We start from the raw sequence: 22,152 nt of genomic DNA on the forward strand, positions 1-22,152 counted from the left end.
TTCTTACTAATCGTTCGCAATTAGTCTCAGTTAACTGTCACAACTCTTCACTTACTGAGGTGCACACTGGTGTACCTGAGGGATCTGTACTTGGTCCATTACTCTTCTTAATTTACATTAATGACCTGCCCTCTCAAATATCTTCTAACATTCACCTCTTTGCCGATGACTGTTATTTTCCACGAAATTAAAGGTTCTGACGACATTAACTTTCTTCAGACTGATCTTACTGCGATTGCTAACAGGTGTGAACTATGGTTAATGAAACTTAACATTAGTAAGTGTAAATCTATGCATGTAGCCAGGATTACTAATACCCCGCATGTTTACTATTTGAATAAGGTTCCTTTAGAATCAGTAAGTTCATATAAGTACCTGGGCTTATTTATTTCATCCAAACTCACTTGGACAGCCCATATAAAATACGTAATTACCAACGCTAACCGCATGCTTGGTTACCAACGCCGTAACTTTTCCAGTGCTCCATCTTCTTTGAACTTATTGCTGTACAAGACTATAATTCGTCCAAAATTGGAGTATGTGTCATCTGTATGGGATCCATGTCACGAAAAACTAATTAGCGCCATTGAACTTGTACGGAATAACTCTGTTCGTTTTATTAATTCTAACTATAGCCGAACCGTAAGCATTACAGCCATGAAGTCTGACCTTCAGCTTCCATCATTATCATCACGCCGCAGAATATCACGTTGTGGGAATCCTCGGGTCCCATGACCGCCGCACGCGCAGCGAATGTCGCGTCAGGCGCATGCGCGTCAGGGAGAGTTGGGAGAGGGGAAACTTTCCTTCCGTGGGCGGCGCACGGGAATGGATGGATGGATGGATGGATGGATGGATGGATGGATGGATGAGGCTGAACCCTTTAAATCGGGCGGTGGCATACGCCACCTAGCCATGACTATTAACATAATTTGTACTTTGTGGTGGGTGAAATTTCACCCCTGCCTTAATTTTATCCACCAATCAGATAACCTCTGTTTGGTTATTTCTACCCGCTTAAAGTCTATTTTGCCTTCACTGTCCCTAAACCCCAATGCTTTGAAAAAATCAGCCCCGTTGCCTTGCGCTGTAGGGTTAAGCCCCTTACAGAAAAGTATGAGGTGTTCAGCCGTTTCCTCTTCTTCTCCACACGCACAGCACAACGTGTCTATACCTTGGTACTTGACTCGGTACATCTTAGTCCGCAATACTCCCATCCTGGCTTCAAACAACAAAGAGCTTCCCCTAGAATTATCGTAGATATTTTCTTTGGCAATTTCTTGCTTGAAGGTTCGGTATGTGCCCAGTGCTGATTTCGTCTGCATCCCTGTTTTCCACAGACCCCTCTCTGTTTCCTTAACCTTTTTCTTAACCGCTGTTTCCTGGTTTGCACCCCTCCTGCAGTCCAAATATTTGATTGACAGTTTTCTGGTCAGCTTCTTCCATTTTGTATCAACATTCCTCATGTACAAATAACTGAAAACTCTCCTTGCCCACCGCTTTTCTGCCATTTCTCTCAATCGCTCCTCAAATTCTATCTTGCTGCTGGCTTCCCTGCCCTCGAATGACGTCCATCCCATGTCACCCTGTACCCCCTGATTTGGTGTATTTCCGTGTGCTCCCAGAGCCAGTCTTCCTACCCCTTGCTGCTTAACTTCCAACCTTGCTCGAACCTCTGATCTCATGCACAGGACCGCATTGCCAAAAGTCAAACTAGGGACCATCACCCCTTTCCAAATCCCTCTCACCACTTCGTACCTATTGTAATTCCACAGTGCCCTATTTTTCATCACAGCTGCATTTCTGCTACCTTTAGCCGTCACATATTTTTCATGTTCCGTTAGGTACTCAGCCCCATTGTTTATCCACACTACTTATCCACACTAAAGATATTTGTAGTTATCCACCACCTCCAGCGTAACCTCCTGTATCCTATGCTCGCTGCCCTGATTATCATTAAAAGTCATGACTGCCGATTTTTCTTAACTAAACTTCAAACCTAAGCTATCTCCCTCTTTACCACAGATGTCCATTAATCTCTGCAAGTCTTCCTTTCTGTCAGCCATAAGTACAATGTCATCTGCATACATCAGTCCTGGTAATGACTGTTTAATCCATTCTCCCTGCTTGAAATAGGAAAGGTTGAAGCCAAGTCCGCTCCTCTCTAATTTTTTCTCTAATCCTTGTAAATACAGCATGAACAACAGAGGTGACAGAGGGCACCCCTGCCTAAGCCCCTGCTGTATCTCTATAGGCCCAGATACCTTGTTTTCCCATTTTATAAGCACCCTGTTACTTTTATAGATATCTTTTAAAAGATTTCTTACTCCATCTTCCACCTCTAGAGTGCCCAGTATGTCCCACAAATCCTTTTGGATTACACTGTCATAGGCTCCCTTGATATCCAGAAAGGCAAGCCATAGGGGCCTGTGTTCCTTTTCTGCTATTTCAATACACTGTGTCAATGAGAACAGATTATCTTCTAACCTTCTTTGTTTTCGGAACCCATTTTGTAGTTCCCCCAGCACCTCCTCGCTCTCCACCCATGCCTGCAGTCTGTCCTTTAAAATCTGCATCACCACCCTGTAAACCACTGACGTCACTGTTGTGGGACGGTAGTTGTTTATGTCGGCTTTGTCCCCCTTTCCCTTATATATCATGCTCATCCTGCTCAGTCTCCACCCGTCAGGGGCTTTACTGTCCATTATCATTTTGCTCACTGCCTCTCTTAATGCTTTCTTAGATTTTGGGCCCAATGTCTTTATCAACATAATTGGGATGCCATCAGGACCTGTCGACGTGCTACTAGGAACCCTCTTCTCTGCCCTTTCCCACTCGCTTTGTGCCAGTGGAGCCACTGCACTGACTAGTCCATCCTCACCTGATTGAGCACATGCTATGTTTCGTTCTTTAAATTTTTCTGTCATCATTGTTCTTATACGTTCCATTGCCTCATCTCCCTCTAGTCGAACACCTTGAGCTGTAACTATAAACCTCTGCTCTAGGCTAGTCTTATTACTCAAGGAGTTGAGATGTTTCCAAAATTTCTTCGCTGCTTTTCTATCCTTTTTGTTTACTTCTGACAACCATTGGCTCCCCTTTCTTCTGATCTTCTCATTGATCAAATTGGATGCTTCCCTTCTACAGTTTAAGAAGTTTTTCCATTTTCTGCCTACATCAGCTTCTGGTTCACCCCTCTGCTTTGAATATCTGTGTTCCCTGGATGCTTCCTGGCGTTTCTCTATGGCCTTCTTAACCTCCTCATCCCACCAGCTCTTGGGTTTACGTCTTCTGTTCCCTTTTGTCCTGACTCGTACCTTAGTAAGCTCTAGCTCAAATAGTCCTGTTAAATTTGCATATGTCCATTCTGTTTTTGTACCCTCTGAAATTACTTCCTCAATTTGCTGGGTTGCTATTTCAAGCTGCTTTTCCGAGTAAAATATCCCACCTGGTTGTTCATCTTGCCTCCTACCTACTTTCATTTCCCTTCTAAAACTCACCTTAATACGTTTGTGATCACTACCTAGACTTCTGGAGCCATATTCATCTATGCTCATTACATTTAGCCTATCGTGCATCTTATGTGACATTAGTGCATAATCTATCGTCGACTGCAGGCTCCCTACCTCCCATGTTATGTGCCCTTCACACTTCTCAGTACTGTTGCATACAACTAAGTCATGCATTTCACACATATCCAGCATCATGTTGCCTGTTGAGTCTGTGTACCCGTCCATGTCTTCTATGTGTGCGTTCATATCTCCTAGTATAATAATCTCGCACCCTTCTCCTAGCTCATTAATGTCACTTGATATGCATTCCAGCATTTTTTTGTTTTCCTCTTTGGCATTTGCTCCTGTCCACAGGTATACAAAGCCAAGGAGTGTCTGCTCTCCTGCAACTTTCCCTTTTAGCCATAAATGCTCCTTGCATTCCTGTTTGACCCTTTGCCAGTTCATACTTTTATGAATGAATGCACCAATTCCACCCCCTTTTCTGCTGCCCTCTGTTCTATTGCAATATTCCCATGCATAGTCAGGATTACAGGGAGGTTGCTCCATGTCCCTAAGATGTGTCTCCACAAACCCGTATACCATCAGCTTTTCTTGCCTTAGTTGCTCGTCTATCTCCTCCCACTTCAGCCTATTCCTGCCACCTTGCATGTTAATGTAACCTATGTCAGAATGACCTTGCCCCTGGTGCTTACGTCTATTTCTTCTACCGATTCTACGTTTCTTGAATCTGAATCTTGGGACCTCTCTGGGTCCGTCTTCGTCTACACTGGTGGTCTTAGGGCTCTGGGTCCCCCCAAAAAAGCCGTAGCTTGGCGCCCTATCCTACTACCTACGCTCCCGCCCGTGGCACCACTGTAGTGAATGCCATCCTGTGCAAAATGCTGGGAGCCAGACTCGTACACTTCCCGGTTTACCTCCATTATACCGTACCCAAGTGGTCTGCTCAGACCCCTAATGACCCGGTTAGCCTCAAGCACCCTCCATTCCATCGCGCTAGCCTGGCCCCGGACATGTGGGATTGTGCATATGGTCACATGCACTTTCGCAGAGGTTTCTCTGAGTTTACGCAACCCAACCTCTAACTGTCCGTTTAGGTTCTGGCTCCTTCCCTTCAGCACATCGTTGAGACCAGCATGGATAACGACCAGATGTTCATGCTCGAGGTTGTCCGATACCACCTTCTGAGCTTTTGCCATTGCGTCAACCATGCACTTCCCTGACTGGGCCTCCACCCTCACCCGCCCGTCTGCCTTCACTGTTGTAAGGACGCCCTCCTTAACCCTAGCTACGTTGGAGTCCCCCACCACTAGGACCCTTCGCTCTACACGTTTGCCTCCCGCCTGCGATTGTCGTCCTCCAGTTCGCGCTAGCTGGTTCTCCACCCGCCCTGCGCCACTGACCCGTGACGATGTGCTCCCTGCCGTTCGTCCCTTCCCACCCGAAGCCTGCCGCACTACCTCGCTGTAGAGTTGTGGAACCGCCGTGTTGCCTCCGGCTCTCGCCTGCTGTTCAACGGCCCCTAGGCATCCCTCCCTGCTCTCATGGCATGCCTCTGCCTGAGTCTCCGTGCTGTCCCCGCCGCCCGCCTGAGCTGACCCGGGATTACGCGCCGCCTGTACCATTAGCGCCTCCACCCGCTCTTCCAGCACGGCCCGCTTTTCCCGTTCTTCTTGTAGCTCGCCAGCTATTCGCTTTACCAGGACGGCCTCGGCCCCCTCCTTGTGAAGCAACTCGCCGATCCGAGTTTCGAGCTCAATTCGCCTCTCTCGCTCCACCTTCAGCTCCCCTTTGAGCTCTTCCACACTGGCTGCCCATTCCCCTTCCATCCGCCGCACAGCTCCCTTAAATCCTTCACACGACCTGCACGCGAAGCTAGCCTCCTCAGCGTCGGCTAAACTGGCGAAGTGCGTCTCGTCCAAATAACACCAACGTTTGCACTCCTCACACTGCACCAGCTCGTCATCACCCGTGTCCTTCCTAGCCTGCCGCGCCATTGTCCACCCGTCCACCTAACGAGAAAGCCCAATAAAATACCTGAACAAGGCCCCACGGTAAGCCGTACGGCAAACTCGCTATCCGGCTACTTCCGCTAGCTTCCCTAACGCGGTTTAAAACTGCCGCTTTACACTGCTTTCACCATGCAACACGTGCGCCACAACCGGCTTCCAAAAAAAAAAAAAATTAAACAAATTGAACTATTCACTACCTACTAACGTCCTACCAAACTAACCAAGAAACTAAAAACCATGAAAAACAATATATATAGATAGCTCGGGTACCCTAACACTTCTATCAACCAAATATGAATAAACAAAAATTGAACTTATTCACTGCTCCTGCTGCGCGGAGCTCCACTCGGCCACGACCGTCCTGTTCGGCTTCACTCGAGAGAAGACGGAATCGCAAGCACTATCAGCGCCACCGGGTGGGTCACGTCGGATTCCGCTGACATCGCCTGGGTCTCTTTGGTCTCCAGCAAGCGGCGATAACGGAAGTCTCCGTCATCACTCCTGTATTCCTGCACCTGGTTAGTCAACCGCGATCTTGCCGCGGCAAACGCGGCGGCCGCTCGTATTCCCCAGTTGGTAAGTCGGAAGCCCTTCTTTACCTAGTGTATTATTCTCTTCGAGGGAACCCTCAGCGATGTCAACTATAGCTAGCTGGCCTGCTCGAAGTGGTACTTGCAGTCGTAATAAATGCTTTCCGAGTGCACACGTGGTTGTCGTCTTTTGTTTCCTCAAGCTTGCACTGGACCGCGGTTGATGGGCAGGCATGCGCCAACCACGGGGCTCGGTTTGCCGAGGCAGAGAGCCGTGGGCATCGTTCCATATCCCAACATTTGGCGCCCAACGTGGGGCCCGAACCCACGACCCTGAGATAAAGAGTCTCATGCTCTACCGACTGAGCTAGCCGGACGCCGTCCCAGGAGTCGCCTCGGAAGTTGCGTGTTGAGCAGCGAGCGGGGACCACTTAGCTAGGCCTGCATCTCCTCACGGCGGCTCATTGGAACCCTTTATGGGTCTTTTGTGGCATTGGTATCCGTCATGGACGCGATTAGGCCCAAGTCCCTTCAAATCTGCCGGTCACATGTTCGAAGACGACCATGCCGTGACATTTAGCGGGTGCAAACGGATTCGCTAGTTTTACTATACTCGCCCGAGCGGAGAAACTTCATTCGAAACAGAACGCTTATTTTGTTCAGATGAACTTAATATTTTGTGGGCAGAATAATGGAAATCTCGGGAGAACATAGAGCGCTTTGTTCATACGAGCATTGCCCACTTTCACGCTGGATTGGACCAGAAAAATTCGGTCGAAGCGAATAACTTCATTCAAACGAACTTGATTGTTTTGTTTTCGTTGCCGCGTAAAGCTCTGCGGTAGATGGGTGGTCCTTCATTGTGTCAGACGGCCGACGCTGTGGCGGCCTCTACTGCCTTAATTCTAGGTGTTTGTGGAGTGCATTTGAACGCGACTTTGCAGAACGAGCGAAGCCGCCTGGACTTGCTATTGCTGTCATCGTCCACGTCCCTGCCTGCTGTCTCAGCCTCAAATTGCAGCAGAGGCCCCTCATTGTTCGCGGTCCAATGCAGCAGCACATGGCAGCCACAATGAGGGAGGCCCATCATCATACACTCCCACGAGGATGCGTCGGTGCAAGGTTCATCGTACCGGCGCACGTGTCGCTTCGAGAAAGTCCTGACCTGCTGTTCGCAGGTGGACATTGCGGCGTGCATCTTGAGGGCAAGCCATCTTCAGCCCCCGTCATCGTCAACCACAGTGACAGCTGCCATATCTGGTCGGCCAGCACACAGGACTGTGCTGCCTATCAACGTGGATTCTGCGATTTCCTGCCGGAGTTTACCGTTGCATCTGCCCGAATACTTTGTCAATGCCGTCGTTCCAGCGATTTCTCCACCGTAGGAAGACATTTAAGGGTGGAGGGATGTGGGAATCCTTGGGTCCCATGACCGCCGCACGCGCAGCGAACGTCGCGTGCGGCGGTCATGGGACCCGAAGATTCCCACAACGTTTAGTCCCGTTTCACAAGCTGTATCATCACCCTACTCTAAGCAACGAATTCGTTCTTCGACCTCATTACTTATCACATCACATCGATCACCATCATAAAGTTGGGATCGATATGTCTAACACTTACACTTTCTTGCAGTCTTTCACGCCTCGAACATCCACTGAATGGAACCACCTTCCCGCCAATATTGTGTCCATCAACGATAACTCACTTTTTCGTAGCGCTTTAGCTAATATTATATAATGAAATGATTACTGCGTTGCTGCATGAATTCTTACTGCATTATACATTTTTTATTATATATTTTTTATTTATACTTTATTTTTGTTTACTTTTTTGTGTGCTATTTTCACCCGTGTAAACATTTCAGTTATGTTTGTTTTATCTCGTTTGTTAAACCACTGCCCTTTTCAATGCCTTCACTGGCCCTGAGGGTATTGTAAATAAAATAAATAAATAAAAAATAAACGGGTCCCAGATAACATTCGCGCATTCTAGAATTGGCAGTACGGGAGATTTATATACGACAAGTTTGGAGTTGTTATATGCACTTTTGAGATACCTTTTTAAAAAATTAAGTTTGGACATTGCCCCATTCGAAATAGGAGCAGTATGTTTATCCCAATGAATGTTATTGGCTATAACCAGACCCAAATATTTGAACTCACTGACACGATTTAATACTTTACCGCCAGCTGTGTACGTATACAAAAGGGAGACTTTTTTGTTACTTATGGTCATAACAGCACATTTTTCGTAATTCTCAGACATCTGCCGGGTCTTGCACCATTCCATCACTTCATCTGTTTTACAGTTTAATTTATTCTAATTGGAAGCTGAATCTATCATAGTACACACCAGAGTTGTCAGCATATAGTCTTATTTTACCACAGCCATCCACAATATCGTTGACAAAAAGGAACAATAGCGGCCCCACAACTGATCCTTAGAGGACACCTGAATCTACAGGCAGCTTTTTGGAAGAGGATTCATTAAAAACAACATATTGTTTTCGAGACGTAAGATACGCATGTATCCAATGACAAAGTTGTGGGTATTTCAACACTTGCCATAGTTTCATGGCCAGTTTAGAATGAGAGATGTTATCGAATGCCTGGGGATTCACTCGATTGCGAGACAAGCAGCCAGCATCCTGGTGTAGACGTCCGGATTTGTACACGATTGTGACCGTATACTCTACCAATCATAATGCCCAACGGCCAGGTCTCCCGGTAGGATCTTTTAGCAAAGACAGCCAGCATAGTGCGTGATGATCTGTAATTACATAGAATTGGGAGAAACTTCGCAACCGCCCAAACTAGTGCAAGGCACTCCTCATTCGGTGACCGAGTAATTGTGTTCGGGTGTCGAGAGATGGCGGCTAGCACAGGTAAGCACGCACCACTCTGGATTTCTGCGAGAACAGCATCGATGCTGCGTCCACTAGCATCTGCAAGGACCTCGGTAGGCGCAGAAGGGTTGAAGTGGGCTGAAATAGGGGAAGTTCTAAGGACTGTAATGAGCATGGTAAGCGTCTGCTTGCTGTTGTCCCCATAAGAAAGATACATTTTTCTTCAAAAGCTCGGTGAGAGGTCGAGCAACGTGAGCAAAATTTTAACAATGTTTTAACAACAAATTGATTACATTGTTGAGATAACAGAGGCATAATGACCACTTGAAACTTCACAGGAGGAGAGTCCATCATTCTCTCGATCACCGCTGGAGCATTGCAGAGGCCGAAGGGCATAACTTGGAATCGGTAAAGACTGTCGGTTGTAATAAAGGCAGTCTTCTCACGCTCCTTCTCGTCAACAGCAATCTGCCAGTATCCAGAACGGAGGTGAATCGATGAAAAATACTGTGCACCATGCAGGCAATCATCGTGCAGGCAATCAAAAGTGCTTCATCAATGCGAGGCTAAGTATAGGCATCTTTTTTGGTAATCTTGTTTAGATGGCGGTAGCGGAGGCAAAACTGCCAAGTGTTGTCCTTTTTCAAGAGGACGACTGGTGAGGCCCATGGGAGGTTCAACGATTCTCTTGTGTAGCCTCTTCGTGCAGAATGTCTCGCTCAGCAGCAGATGAATGGGACGACAGTGAGTGACGATGGCCGAGGTCGTCAAAATTAAAAATATTGCGATAAGTGGTCTTCTTAGGTCTGTAAGGTCGGCAGCGATTATGTTGTGAATAGCGTGGTAAGACGAAGAACATGGACGGGAGCACTCCGCGGTACTGTTGGTTGGTAAATGAACTAACACCGGCAGTGAGCGTTGGCACTCGTCCAAAGGTGTCACACGGGCCACTGCAATGTCGTGCTGAAGCATGTGTTGAAAATGCAAAGTTGAGTATGCGCAGGTAGACAGAGTTGGCCACAGCTGTAGCACTAGTTGTGTCATGAAGCTAAACATTTCGACAGAATTACCTGTCTGGTTGGGAAAAAATTGATCAAGACAGAGATTGACTCCAACCAAATAAGAGAATTTATTAGCCCGACGTTACGGAGCCAATTCGGCTCCTTCTTCAGGGGGTATTCTTCGGAGGTGGTGGTGTGCCGCTTTTAAAAGGTCCATCGTAAGAAAGGAGAGGAAGGGGGAGAAAGTGGAAGGTGGGGAGACACTCGACAGGGCACCTGTTCTTGACAGACGAAAGAGGTGATAGGTAGGGGGGGGGCTGCGGCGTTGCTGGTCGGTTGGGTTGACCGATGCTGGGAGCGCTTTACTCGCAGGAATGCCCTTGACAAGGGGCGGGGGGAGGGGACGACATGTTTTGGTGTTGGTGACTTAGAGAGGGGGGTCCTTTCTTCCCTTCGTCGCGTCTGCAAGGCCATGGACATACACAGAAGGAAGGATGCCCTTCACGCGGTTTATATTACCCGCCGTATTCTGAATGTGTAATGATTCCAGTATAGTAGAACTCCGCTGTTACGTTCCCCGGGTGCTGCGTTTTCCTAGCTGTTACGTTGTTTTCGGCCGGTCCCGGCACAGCTCCCATAGAACCCAATGCATTGAAAACCCCGCTGTTACGTCGCAACTGTGGGATCGTTCCCGCATCATACGTTGCGAACTGCCACCCCGCGCCGGCCCGAGCGGCCATTTTGACTTTTCATGTCGCTTGGCTTGGTTGCTTGACGACGGCATTGGCCGCCCAAAGTGCCGGGGGTGACACTTATGACGTATTTTCGGTTTCTGCCAGCAAAAGTATGGCCCTTGAGATCCGTATTTGTTATGTAAAGATGGTGTCTATGACGCGTTGCGGCCCTAAAATTGGTTTTGGCTCATAGATGTTCCGTATGAAGTCCAAGGGCGATAACGCCGTCGCCGCACGCCGTATGCTGGATGTGCGAGTGAAAGCGTGCGAGGGAAGCCGACGACCGCGTCTAAATCTTGAGCGCGAAAGAAAGAAAAGCAGGGAGCAAGCGCGCCTTCTTCCGTTGCGCTCGAGGCGCCGGCGAGGGATAGCGGGCAGCGTTGTGCTCTGGTACTGCGCGGCGGCGCGCGGTCATGCGGCCGTATCTTGAAAACGATCTGCATTGGGGGCAGAGTACCAGTGTAGGTGCGTCAGCGGCTCGGAGCTTTGTGCGTGCTGTGTGTTTTCGGCGCTCAGTTTGCGTTGAAGCGATAGACAACAGCATGAAGGTCACTTTACTCGCTTCTGAAGCGGTGCTTAAATTCCTCACGCCAGCATTTGAAAGCGCGCGTCCTCGCTCATCGAGTGTGATGTGTTCATGTTTGCCTGTCACCATCCTTGTTAATATAGTTAATAAGCGAATGTTTACAAGTTTATACGGACGCTAAAACTACTATTCTTACTTTGTATAGCTGTCTACTATCATTTGCTATCGCAATTGATACTTAGGCTGTTGGGTGAAACTACGACTTTTTTCACACGTAAGAATTAAAATAATATTGTGTGCAGTTCAACACTACTCCAATTTCTCAATTTTTCCAGTTTCTCGGCTCTTGCGTTTCCCGGCTCTTACGTTTTTTTTTTTTACGGTCCCGTGAAAAACTTATCAGCAGGGTTCTATTGTAGTAGCCTTTTTCGCCAGTTTGTCTCTGTTTGAAGGATTTGGGTTTCTTGGAAAGAAATCTTGTCGTCGGCGTCTTCGGAATGTTCCGCGACGGCGCTGCGTATTCGGTTGAATGTTCTGATGTCATTTTCAAGCTGTCTGATTCTTTCCTTTAGATTTTTGGTTTCCCCGATGTACGACGCCGGACAGTCGGCACAGCTGATTTTACAGACGACACCTTGAGCTTTTTTTATTTGGTGGACGGTCTTTTGGTTTAGGAATGGGGATATTCAAAGTGTTCGTCGGTTTGTGCACGACTTTGAGGCCTTCTTTTTTTAATATTCGACTGAGAGCTTTGCTCTTACCTTTGACGTATGGGATGGACACTCATTTCTGTGGTCGGGAGGAAGTCAACGGTTGGAGGTCTCGTAGTTTGTTTTTTCATTTTTGTTGTCGGGTCGTTTTTCGAATGAATTCCATTGTATAGCCATTCATTATAAGTTCGTTGAGAACCATTCTCCTTTTTTTCCTTTTGATCTGATTCCAATGTGCAACGAGTTTCGGCTGTTTTCAATAAAGAATTTACTACAGATGCCTTGTGGTTTGCCGGATGGTTGGATACGAAGTGAAGGTAGCACCCTGTCTGGGTTGGTTTTCGGTAGACTGAAAATTTTAGATTGCCGTTGGCTCATGTAACTTGTACATCTAGGAATGGTAGCGATTCATTTTGTTCGCGCTCAGACGTGAATTGTATATCAGGGTCTATGGAATTTAAATGGTTATGCAGGTTTTCGACTTGTGACTCCTTCACAACACAGAAGCAATCATCCACGTACCTGAGGAAAACTTTTGGCTTCAGGGAAAAAGTACTCGGAGCTCTGTCTTCGATATTCTCTATAGCTAGGTTAGCCATGGTGATGGAAATTGAGGCCCCCATGGGAGTTTCTTTCACCTGCTTGTAGTAGCTGCCTCGGAAGGTGAAGTAGGTATTTGACAGGCATAGCTCGAGAAGGGGGCAGATCTCGTCTACACTCAAGGGGGTTCTCTTGTCGAGTGTCTCGTCGCGTTCCAGCGCATCCCTTGTTGCAGATATAGCTAACTGAATGGGTACTCTTGTGAACAAAGAGATCACATCAAAAAGAGACCAGGCATTCATCATCTTCGAGGCGTACATATGATATGAGCTTGATGAAGTTCTCCGTGTTACGCACGTGGGATGCTGTCCTTCCGGTGAGGGGCGATATAATCTGGTGCAAGTATGTGGATAGTGATCGAAGTGGGGAGCACGAAAAGTCTACGATTTACCGTAAGGGGATTCCGGGCTTATGGAGTTTTGGCAAGCCGTAAAAGGCTGGTGCGGACCCATTCCTGCACATTAATTTTAGATAAAGATTTCGAGAATTTGGGTGGTTTCGGAATATTTCGACCAGCATCTTATTCAGTACCGATTGGGTCCTTGTGGTGGGGTCCTTTTTTAGTATTTCGTAGTCTTGGCTGTCAAGTAGGGTGGACGCCTTCCTCGTAGTCCTGCATGTTCAACACGGCGGTTGAGTTGCCCTTGTTTGCTGGTAGGATTACAATGTTCTTACCTTCTTTCAGTAATCTCAGTGCTCTTTTTTCGTCGGAAGACAAGTTTCTTTCTTTTCTGTGGTTGTTATTGCACCTGCTCCGCATGACACCAGTTATTGCATTGGTCTCCTCCGCTTGAGGCTCGCTTGCCGCCGCAGCGAGCCGAGGAAAAATTTAGAGGACACTTAAGCTTCGCCTTTAACAGTGGAACGCGATAGCATTCAAAGATCCCTGAATGCTTGTCAGGCTTCCCGGCAACTGCAGCTTTCTTGTTTCTCCACCTTCGCCTCTGCGCACCGCTACAGTTTTACGCTGCAGAGAAGGCAAGCACCATCTGGATAGTGTTTTCGCAAGTAAACATCCCGGGCGCGCCACTGTTGTTATGGTAGAAATGCTGGAAAAGGGGTTTGTGTTTGAGTTTCCTCGTAACAGAATTACATTTTCTCTTACATTCAAATTACAATCTGACGCTATCCCCATGTCTGTAGGTTGTAGTTAAGTCGTACTTGACGATTTTTCTGACGGATTTTACTTTGAGAAATTCAATTTTGTTCACTAACGTACTCTGCGCCACGTGGAGGGCCTGCGTGGTTGGTGTGGTTCGGGATGATTTTCTCCGCCAGGGACGCCGGCGCTTATGCCGACACCTACACCTGATTTTCTGCGACACGAGGCTATTGCGCTAAATCAGCCCAGGACCGATCCCTCCCACGGCTCGCGTTTTTCCGCTAGTGTGGTTGGGGCACTACGACGTGACTCAGAAATGGCGACCTTGCCATTTGAGAGAGGGTGAAATTTCCGCTGCAGTGTTTATCTGCGTAAGCATTTCTATGCTTACCCAATGAGAAAACTGTCCGTCCATCCGTTTCTCGCGTCAGACAATCGCTTTCAAGATAGAGCCTGCAGCAGCGAGCAACTTTACCTTCGTGCCGCCTGGCGGCGCGCGCTTCAACGCAAACGAAGTGGCGAAAACACCGCGTGCGGAGTTATCAGCAGTCTGCACTCTCTGTCCGCTTTGCAGATCGTTTTCGAGATACGGTCCGTGCAGAAGTGAGGGTGTACGTTTGATTGGTTCGTGCCGCCGCCGGAGTCCTTTGATCGGGGTTCGTAATGGTTTTACACTTTTTTTTTTCTTTGTGCGCGGCATTGAGGAGTCTCTCTTAAGCGTTTCTTCTATGGTGGATTCAGAGCAATGCTGGTCGGAGGCGCCTTTGTGTGATTTGGTGCGCTGCCAAGAGCATTGTCGGAGTGCGGTATGTTCGAATTAACCGTCGGAAATGCTTTCGCGTTCGAATTACCGGGCATTTTCGCCCATTCGAATACACATCACTTTCATGGGACCAAAGCGTCAGTTCGAATAAAGCGGAAGTTTGAATTAACGAGATTCAACTGTATTTGAAAACTAAGAAGTTGCCTTTCACCACTCGGGGGTCTTAAATGCAGATGTAGAGATCTGCTACAAATGCACTTCACCTGCTGCCGTAACAGCGCACACTCACAGAAACGAGTGCTTTTTGTGTGTGCCTACAGTTGGTGCGAGTGCACTCACTTTTGCAGCAGCCGCTAAGCACCAACGCTCCTCCCCAAAATGGCCACAGTCGGAATAAGGCACTTTCTTTGGCTTGTGTGTTTGACACACACTGCGACTAGGAATGTCCCTGGATTTCCCCTAAATGATTATTACTAGCAGATGCACTGTGAATAACTGAAAACACAAGGGCATAGGCGCTGCTGACAGATGAATACAAGAAACATGAATGACTACATGGTATGTTTTGTGGCTCCCTCTCAAGTAGTAATTATGTCCCTTAAGAAGCACCGACTAGGTCAACAGCTTCTTCTGAATTGAAAGCCAATGCATGCAAATCATTCAAATAAACCTCACATGCATGTGAACAACAAAATTCATGAGCCCCAAAACAGTACCTTTTCTTCCTCAACTTTCCCATGCTTTCAAACACACTTGAAAAGACTGGGCTATTACAGGGTAAATCCAACAATTTATCAGGGTCTCCAGATTGCTACAAAATATCATACATTCTCTTGTGTATGCCACAATTTCAGAATCATTTCAAAGACTGGAACTCCCAATTCGTGCCCTTGAATTATGCTCAACTGTGCGCTTGCCTGCTGTGACATTATGTAGCGAGAACAGCAGCAGCACTGCCGGCAACATACGAGTGCGAAGCCACCTTTGAAATATGCATGGCAGGACACCTATTGGCAGATTGTGTTCAACTTTCCTGCTGACAAAGCTTTTGGCAGCAACCTTCGGTTTGTTTTGTCACTAATATTAAACTTTCGTCATCCGCAGGTCTCGGCGAAATCACATCGAAGTTTTTAAAAAACACTAAGGTCATCTCTGCGGCATGCCTAACATTGTTGTTTTCAAAGTCACTGTCTTCTGGAAACCTTCCGAAAGAGTGGAACATGAGCAAGGTCGTTCCAGTCTACAAGTCGGGCAATAAAAGTTTGCCTTTGAACTACCGCCCCATTTCCATCACGTCGGTGCCCTGTAAGATCATGGAACATGTCATATACACCCATATAATTAACTTCCTTGATACTCACAATCTCTTTGACCAATTTCAGCATGGATTCCGCAAGGGACTAACTTGCGAAACACACTTGGCTATGTTTCTTCACGATCTACACTCAAATCTCGATATTAACGTGCGAACTGACGCAATTTTCCTTGACTTTGCAAAAGCATTTGACAAAGTAGCTCACCAACGACTGCTCCTAAAGCTTTCTCGGTTAAATCTACATCCTACAGTTTTAACATGGATCGAACAATTCTTTACTAATCGCATGCAGTCGGTGTACGTCAATAACAATACTTCTGAGCCCCTACCAATAATGTCAGGCATCCCCCAGGGCTCTGTATTAGGCCCCCTCCTATTTTTAATATACATTAATGATCTACCATTACACGTGTCGTGCAAAATCTGCATGCACGCTGATGATTGTGTCATTTACCGCTCAGTTACTAATAATAATGATCAAGTCACCCTTCAGGAAGACAAACAACATTCAAAATTGGTGTCAACGTTGGTTAATGGTCCTAAACCCTACCAAATGTACAGCAATGTCGTTCTCTCGCCGTTCTAACCCCTTGGTATTTCAATACGAAATCACTAATGAACAAATTGAGTGTGTAAACTACAAGTACCTGGGTGTTACCGTCTCAAATGATCTGGATTGGTGTCTGCATGTGACTAATGTTTTCTCTTCAGCTAACAAATCACTTGGGTTCCTACGACGTCACCTAAAAAACGCACCGCAGCATGTGAAACTATTAGCTTATAAGACACTAATACGACCCAAACTAGAATACGCAGCAGCCATTTGGAGCCCTCGCCAGACTTTCCTCATTACTGCCCTTGAGGCCATTTCAGAATCGGGCCATCCGGTTCATTCACTCCCGCCTTTCATACGATGTCAGTGTAACTTCGTTAAAAGCGGAATCTGGCATACAAACCCTTTCCCACCGTCGTTTAATTGCCAGCTTGTCATTATTTCACAAATTCTACCACAGCGTACTCAATCCTGCACCATATATCTTGCCACCATCACGCATATCCCATCGCATAGGACATTCTCTAAACGTGCTCGTCCACGTGCGCGTACTATCACCTTTGCATCTTCTTTTTTCCCTCGAACAGCCAAAGACTGGAATGGCCTTGCGCACAAAATTGTTTCTATACCCTGCTCATCTGCCTTCATAGAAGAAATTGCCTCGCATTATGACTTGTAACATATTATATTCTTTTGTATCTCATATTTTTGTAGCCCACCACTTATGTAATACCCCGAAGAGGGGTCTTTAAGGAAATAAAGTGAAAGAGAAAGTGAAATATGGCTACCAACATGGGAGTTTCTCACAAAAGTAGATTCACAGCTGCCGAGGCCCTGCAGTATTTCCTGGCCACTCAGGTGGTAGAGTGGACACCTCACAGGCTTCATCACAGGCTAATCTTTCTTCACCTGTGGAGCTCTCTTTCTGAGAAAACCATTATGGGAAGCTGTGTGCTATACACGGTGACCATTTTTCACTTTGGTGAAATTTTCCCTACACCCTGTGGATTGCCACAGAATTCAATTGCCACATTCAAGAGGTGTCATATGACACAAAAATCATTGTATAGTTGAACACATTGTTGCACGTACTTGCAGTCCTGTGTGCTCTCACCACCAGTATTATAACGAGAAGCAGCTCTCTAGGCTGGCCTTCTGACTTGGTTGTACTTTTCCACATACATCTAAACTTATCTCCGTTCTTTGCAACTTGAACTATCCCACATGACACAGCGGTAACACAAAAACCTAAAACAACCATTTCTCTGACATGATAAAAAAAAAGATTGTTGGAGTCACCCTTGAAAGGACTTGTTTCACAATGGACACAAAAGGCATAGCACATCAGAAACAGGACACAAGAAGAAGAACACCGACAACACACACGTTTGGCGCTAAACGTGTGTTGTCTGTGTTCTTCTTCTTGTGTCCTGTTTCTGATGCGCTACAGCGCCTTTTGCCTCCATCATGTTACACCAACAAGCCCAATGTGCAATAGCCAACTTGTTTCACAAATGCAGAAAGCTGTATTAACCAGGTGGCCACAGTATTCCAGGAATAGTTCAATGCAGACTTTGTGCAGATGGTGTGTGTGCAAGCCCATGAATTAAATAGTAAACTTACAGTTCAATAGAGCTCCTGAAAAGCAAACAAATTTTTGTTTAATTACTGCAAAAACCAAATCTGCTCAACTGAAATGTATGGTTGAAAAAAATTTCTATTGTACAAGACGAAGCTGCTAAACACTTAAATGATAAAGACGGCTACGAGTCAAAGCCCCTTTTGTCTGCCCTTGGAGCAGCAACTTTCTGCAAGGCATTACTATGTTTGTGTATCCAACAGGGAAGGAAACAACTGCTGCTTTAGAAAGGAAGAGGCACATGCGAAAAAAAAAAAAAAAAAAAAAAAAACAATGATGGCAAGTGAAGAATAGATTAAAGAAAAAGGAGGGGTATAAAAAATTTTGAAAACAGTACATAATACTAATAATGCAGATTGCTGTCCCTGAAACAACGCACTCAGCAGTGCCTGGTGGGAATATGAAATAAAGTGCCAAACTTCAAAGCGGAAGACACAGTTATGAATTAAAAATATGGCAATTCCATATTCCCACATAATCATGGGCCGGTATTTTGTAGCGATGCCTTTCCGATGCTAATGCCTTCTCGTGCTTGGTCAGTGGTCAGAGCGACGGTCCACTCATGTTATCAACGAGATTAGCCGGCCGTGAGCGGTGGATGATAAGACTAGTATAGAATAAAGCATAACGCATCACTACAAAATACTGGCCCTGCTCCCTAACTCGTACACCAATTACCTCCAGAAGATGTTCACTCAAAATACTTACGGTACTAGTACATATACAAGGTTTATGCCAAAGGAAAATGGTTGGTACATCATTAAAGAGTCCAAAGTGATTAATAACTTGCAATATAACTAGCATACAGAACAAGGTCCCATAGGCAAAGTATGCATTGGGACATTTTATGGAGAACAGTTATGGGAGTAACAAGTTTGTAAAAGCAGCCATAGCAAGACAATATAGTAGTGTGTACAAAAAGCAAATGATTCCAAGTTTAAAAAAATGAAAAAAGACGGGCCCATAATGTAAAACATTGTAAGGCCTTATTACACAGCCACTTAAATAAAATCACAATTCTAAAAACTAAAATACGAAAATAATCAAGCTTTTATAAAATACAAAGAAACAAAAAAATTACCAACATCTTAACTAAAGCCCGCAATGACGCGTAAAAAAAAAAGTACTAGAAAAATGATTTTCAGTTTACTGATAACAGTATTTTAAAACGTTAATACCTTTTTCATGACAAGTGGTGGTGCGTTCCATAGTAATATGAAAGTGAATTGAATAGTTTGCCACAGTCTGTATCACAGTCGAAGAACAGACAGGTGTCTGTCTGCAGGCACGACCATGAATCACTTGGAAGCTGCTTTTCTGTGCTTCGTTCTGCATGCGACCATGAAGCCGTATCGGAAAGCTTCAAAACCATGGACACCCCAAAATTATTTATTAGAGGGCTCCCCAGTGATCACTTGAGTGGAAAAAAAGTAAATTCTCGTTCAAGATGAACATGTGGTTGTTTTTGCTCGATAATTCTGTTTTGTCAAAACTTTTTTTATACACGCTCGTCGTGCCATAGAGTTCCATGCTGAAAAATGATGCCCCCTATCGTGTGGCAACCCTAGCGGGAGAGGTGGGAACTTTCGGGCATCCTTGAGACACCTGTCTATTCTTTCACAGTGATCTGTATACAGAAATAAACCCTTTAACTATCATGCTTAAGCTGTACTCATCCTAGATGTTCGTAGTACCATTAACACCAATGACAGTTCTCACTGTGCATTTTAATTTCCGTACTTCAACGCGATTCCTCCTCACTATCATCTGTTCATATAATTACGGTCAAGGCTTACACATGTGTTGAAGGAAAGCTTCCTTTTTTAAAGCTCAATAATATATCTGGGGTGAATAGAAGAGGCAAGTGTTTAAAGATATCATGTGAAAGAATTTTCTGGAATAAGAAAAAAAGATTAGGGAAATGTTGAGCATTTTTTTATGAAAGAGCTTGGGAACGAAGTGGTAAAGCAAAATGAAATTGTTATTAAATTCAGCAGTTCCTGGACCCTCTTCTCATGGCGTAGAAGCCGCCATATTTGACCATGTCATGACGCATCCATTGCTTGCCAAAGCTTCCGCATTTACAATGGATGTGCATGACGCCAGGTGAGGCTCGGCAAAACATGTGTTTCAGCAGTTATCGTAGACTGGGTGGCCAACACAAAGCCACAGCTTACATGTAGGCGCTTTTGGAGCTCATGATGCCCTGTTGCGAGTAGTGTATACGGTGCTTAAACAAGGGATCTAGGAATCTATTTTAATTCTGCCCTAACTTTCCACTTACGAATTAAATAAGGATCAGTGTGATTTGATAAAGATGAAAACCTAGAAATGATGACAAAATACTTGGAAAAGGAAAGTGGTGACCAATAATGATGGCTCGAATGGATCCTAATTTTTGTTGCCGTGAAGCAAATAATACAAATTTAGTTCTGGAGATACATCACAATATTGCATTTGCTAGATGAGATTGAAGTTAACAAACAAAATATGAGATGTAATCATCAAAGCGAAATATTGTGGCAAGACCTGCATATAAAGCCCCTTTTGAACACAGAAAATTCGGCATATGATGAAGATATAATGGAAATAGACAAATGAACCTTAGAAGCCTGTGGTAAAGAGCAAAGTGACACAATCATAAGTACAGGGGTGCGACTGCCCAAAGTCATTTTGGAGCAAGTAAAATGGCGTTTTGGAGCAGTATGGAGCCGATAAAATTTCATTTTGAAGCAGTTTGAAGCAGGCCAATCTGAATTTTGGCAGAATAATGGAATATGGCAGCGCACTTCGAAGCAACGACGAAACACACAATAAACCAACATGAAGTATGGAGTAGAAGCCCGCTTTGTAGCTATAGCGTACTAGAATATGAAAGAGTGGGTCGAACAGCGGCCCGACACATGCTTTCCTGTAAAGCCGAAAACCATCGGTGGCACTACGATCCAACTATGTATACTGCCGCGCCGACGCTAAGGAAGATAGTGGAAAATGTTCTCAAATTATGCGGTCGAATCGACACGGTGACATAATTTCTGTGTCCCCATATGTCACCACAAACCCACAGAGCCGCCATCAACCCGGGGCTGGTATAATGCCAAACTATTCCAATTTGTTTTTATGGCGATAGCCATTACATAAACACTCCAGCGTATTTCTGCTGTAGGCGGCGCTGTGATGTTTCGTATAAAGTCCAGGGGCAATAACATCATCGCCGCACGCCATATGCTGTACGTGCGAGTGTGAAGGAAGCGCGCCATCTTTCGTCGCGCACAAGGCACGTCTGCACAGGCCTTATCTTGAAAGCGATCTGCGATGGAGTCAGAGCGCGAATGCGGATAGCTTTGTGTGTGCTGTGTTTTTGCCACTTATTTCGCGATGAAGTGACATGCAGCACGAAAATAAATCTGCTCGCTGCTACTGCCGTGCTTCCTCACTCCAGCATTTTGACAGTTAGTTTCCACGGTCATCGAGTGAGATGTGTTCATGTTTGCTAGTACACGCATGGCACCATGCTTGTTCATTTAGTTAGTAAAGCGAATGTTTACAAGCTTATATGGCCGATAAAACTACTATCCTTACTTCGTACAGCTGTCTACTAATTTCAGGGTGTCTACCAAGTTGACATTTTCAGATTCCCTGAGTTTTCCAGGTTTTCCCTGAGTGATTTTGCTAAATTCCCTGAGTGAAACGGAACTTTCTTTTACATCAAGATGGGCTGACACCATGTTGCCTGATGCTGTCACTCTTTAGTAAGCATGTTAAAAAAAATGCAAAGCATCAATTGCGATAGCAAATTAGTAGAGAGCTATACGGAGTAAGGATAGTAGTTTTATCGATCAGCTGTATAAACTTGGACATGCAGCAGCACGAGTAATGCGCCGAACTGTTGTCGACGCCGTCGGCGTTTTGCCCGCGTTGGCACCGAACGCGCACGGCGCTGGTGACTGTTGCCTGTGCCTCTGGGGGCGGCTCGGAAGTTTTCGACGAGATCAGAACGGGACACTCGTTGAGCAGCGTCCGAAGTCTTTACCACCTTCTCGCCTCACCACATTTTTATATAAATACGCATTTGGTGGCGCAGTTAAACGTCGCCTCCCCTCCCTCCCTCCATTACCGCAACTTTCGTTCCCTTTCAATTAAATTACAGCTAATTTAGGGACGGGCGAATAGTGGATTTGAGGTTCGAAGCGAGTAGTGATTTGGTCAAATAATTTCGAATCGAATAGTTTGAACAGTATATATCACATATTACAGTAAAACCTAGTTAATTCGAATTTCACGGGATTGAAAAAAAAAATGTCCGAATT

General features: G+C 45.7%; 1 protein-coding gene across 4 annotated transcripts in view; it reads right to left on the reverse strand.

The window, feature by feature from the left end:
* The window catches only part of LOC119437613 (choline transporter-like protein 4), a 629,795-nt gene that overhangs the window by 248,602 nt on the left and 359,041 nt on the right, over positions 1-22,152 (reverse strand). For 3 of the 4 annotated variants that reach the window (XM_037704613.2, XM_049660742.1, XM_049660743.1), the window contains exon 9: positions 17,827-17,841. The exons of the other annotated variant lie outside the window; for it this stretch is intronic. In XM_037704613.2, coding sequence (XP_037560541.1) covers positions 17,827-17,841 — 15 coding nt within the window. The remainder of the gene's footprint in view (positions 1-17,826; positions 17,842-22,152) is intronic. 4 annotated transcript variants of the gene reach the window in all.

This window comes from Dermacentor silvarum, chromosome 1 (genome assembly GCF_013339745.2).
Source record: "Dermacentor silvarum isolate Dsil-2018 chromosome 1, BIME_Dsil_1.4, whole genome shotgun sequence".
Classification (NCBI taxonomy): Eukaryota; Metazoa; Arthropoda; class Arachnida; order Ixodida; family Ixodidae; genus Dermacentor; species Dermacentor silvarum.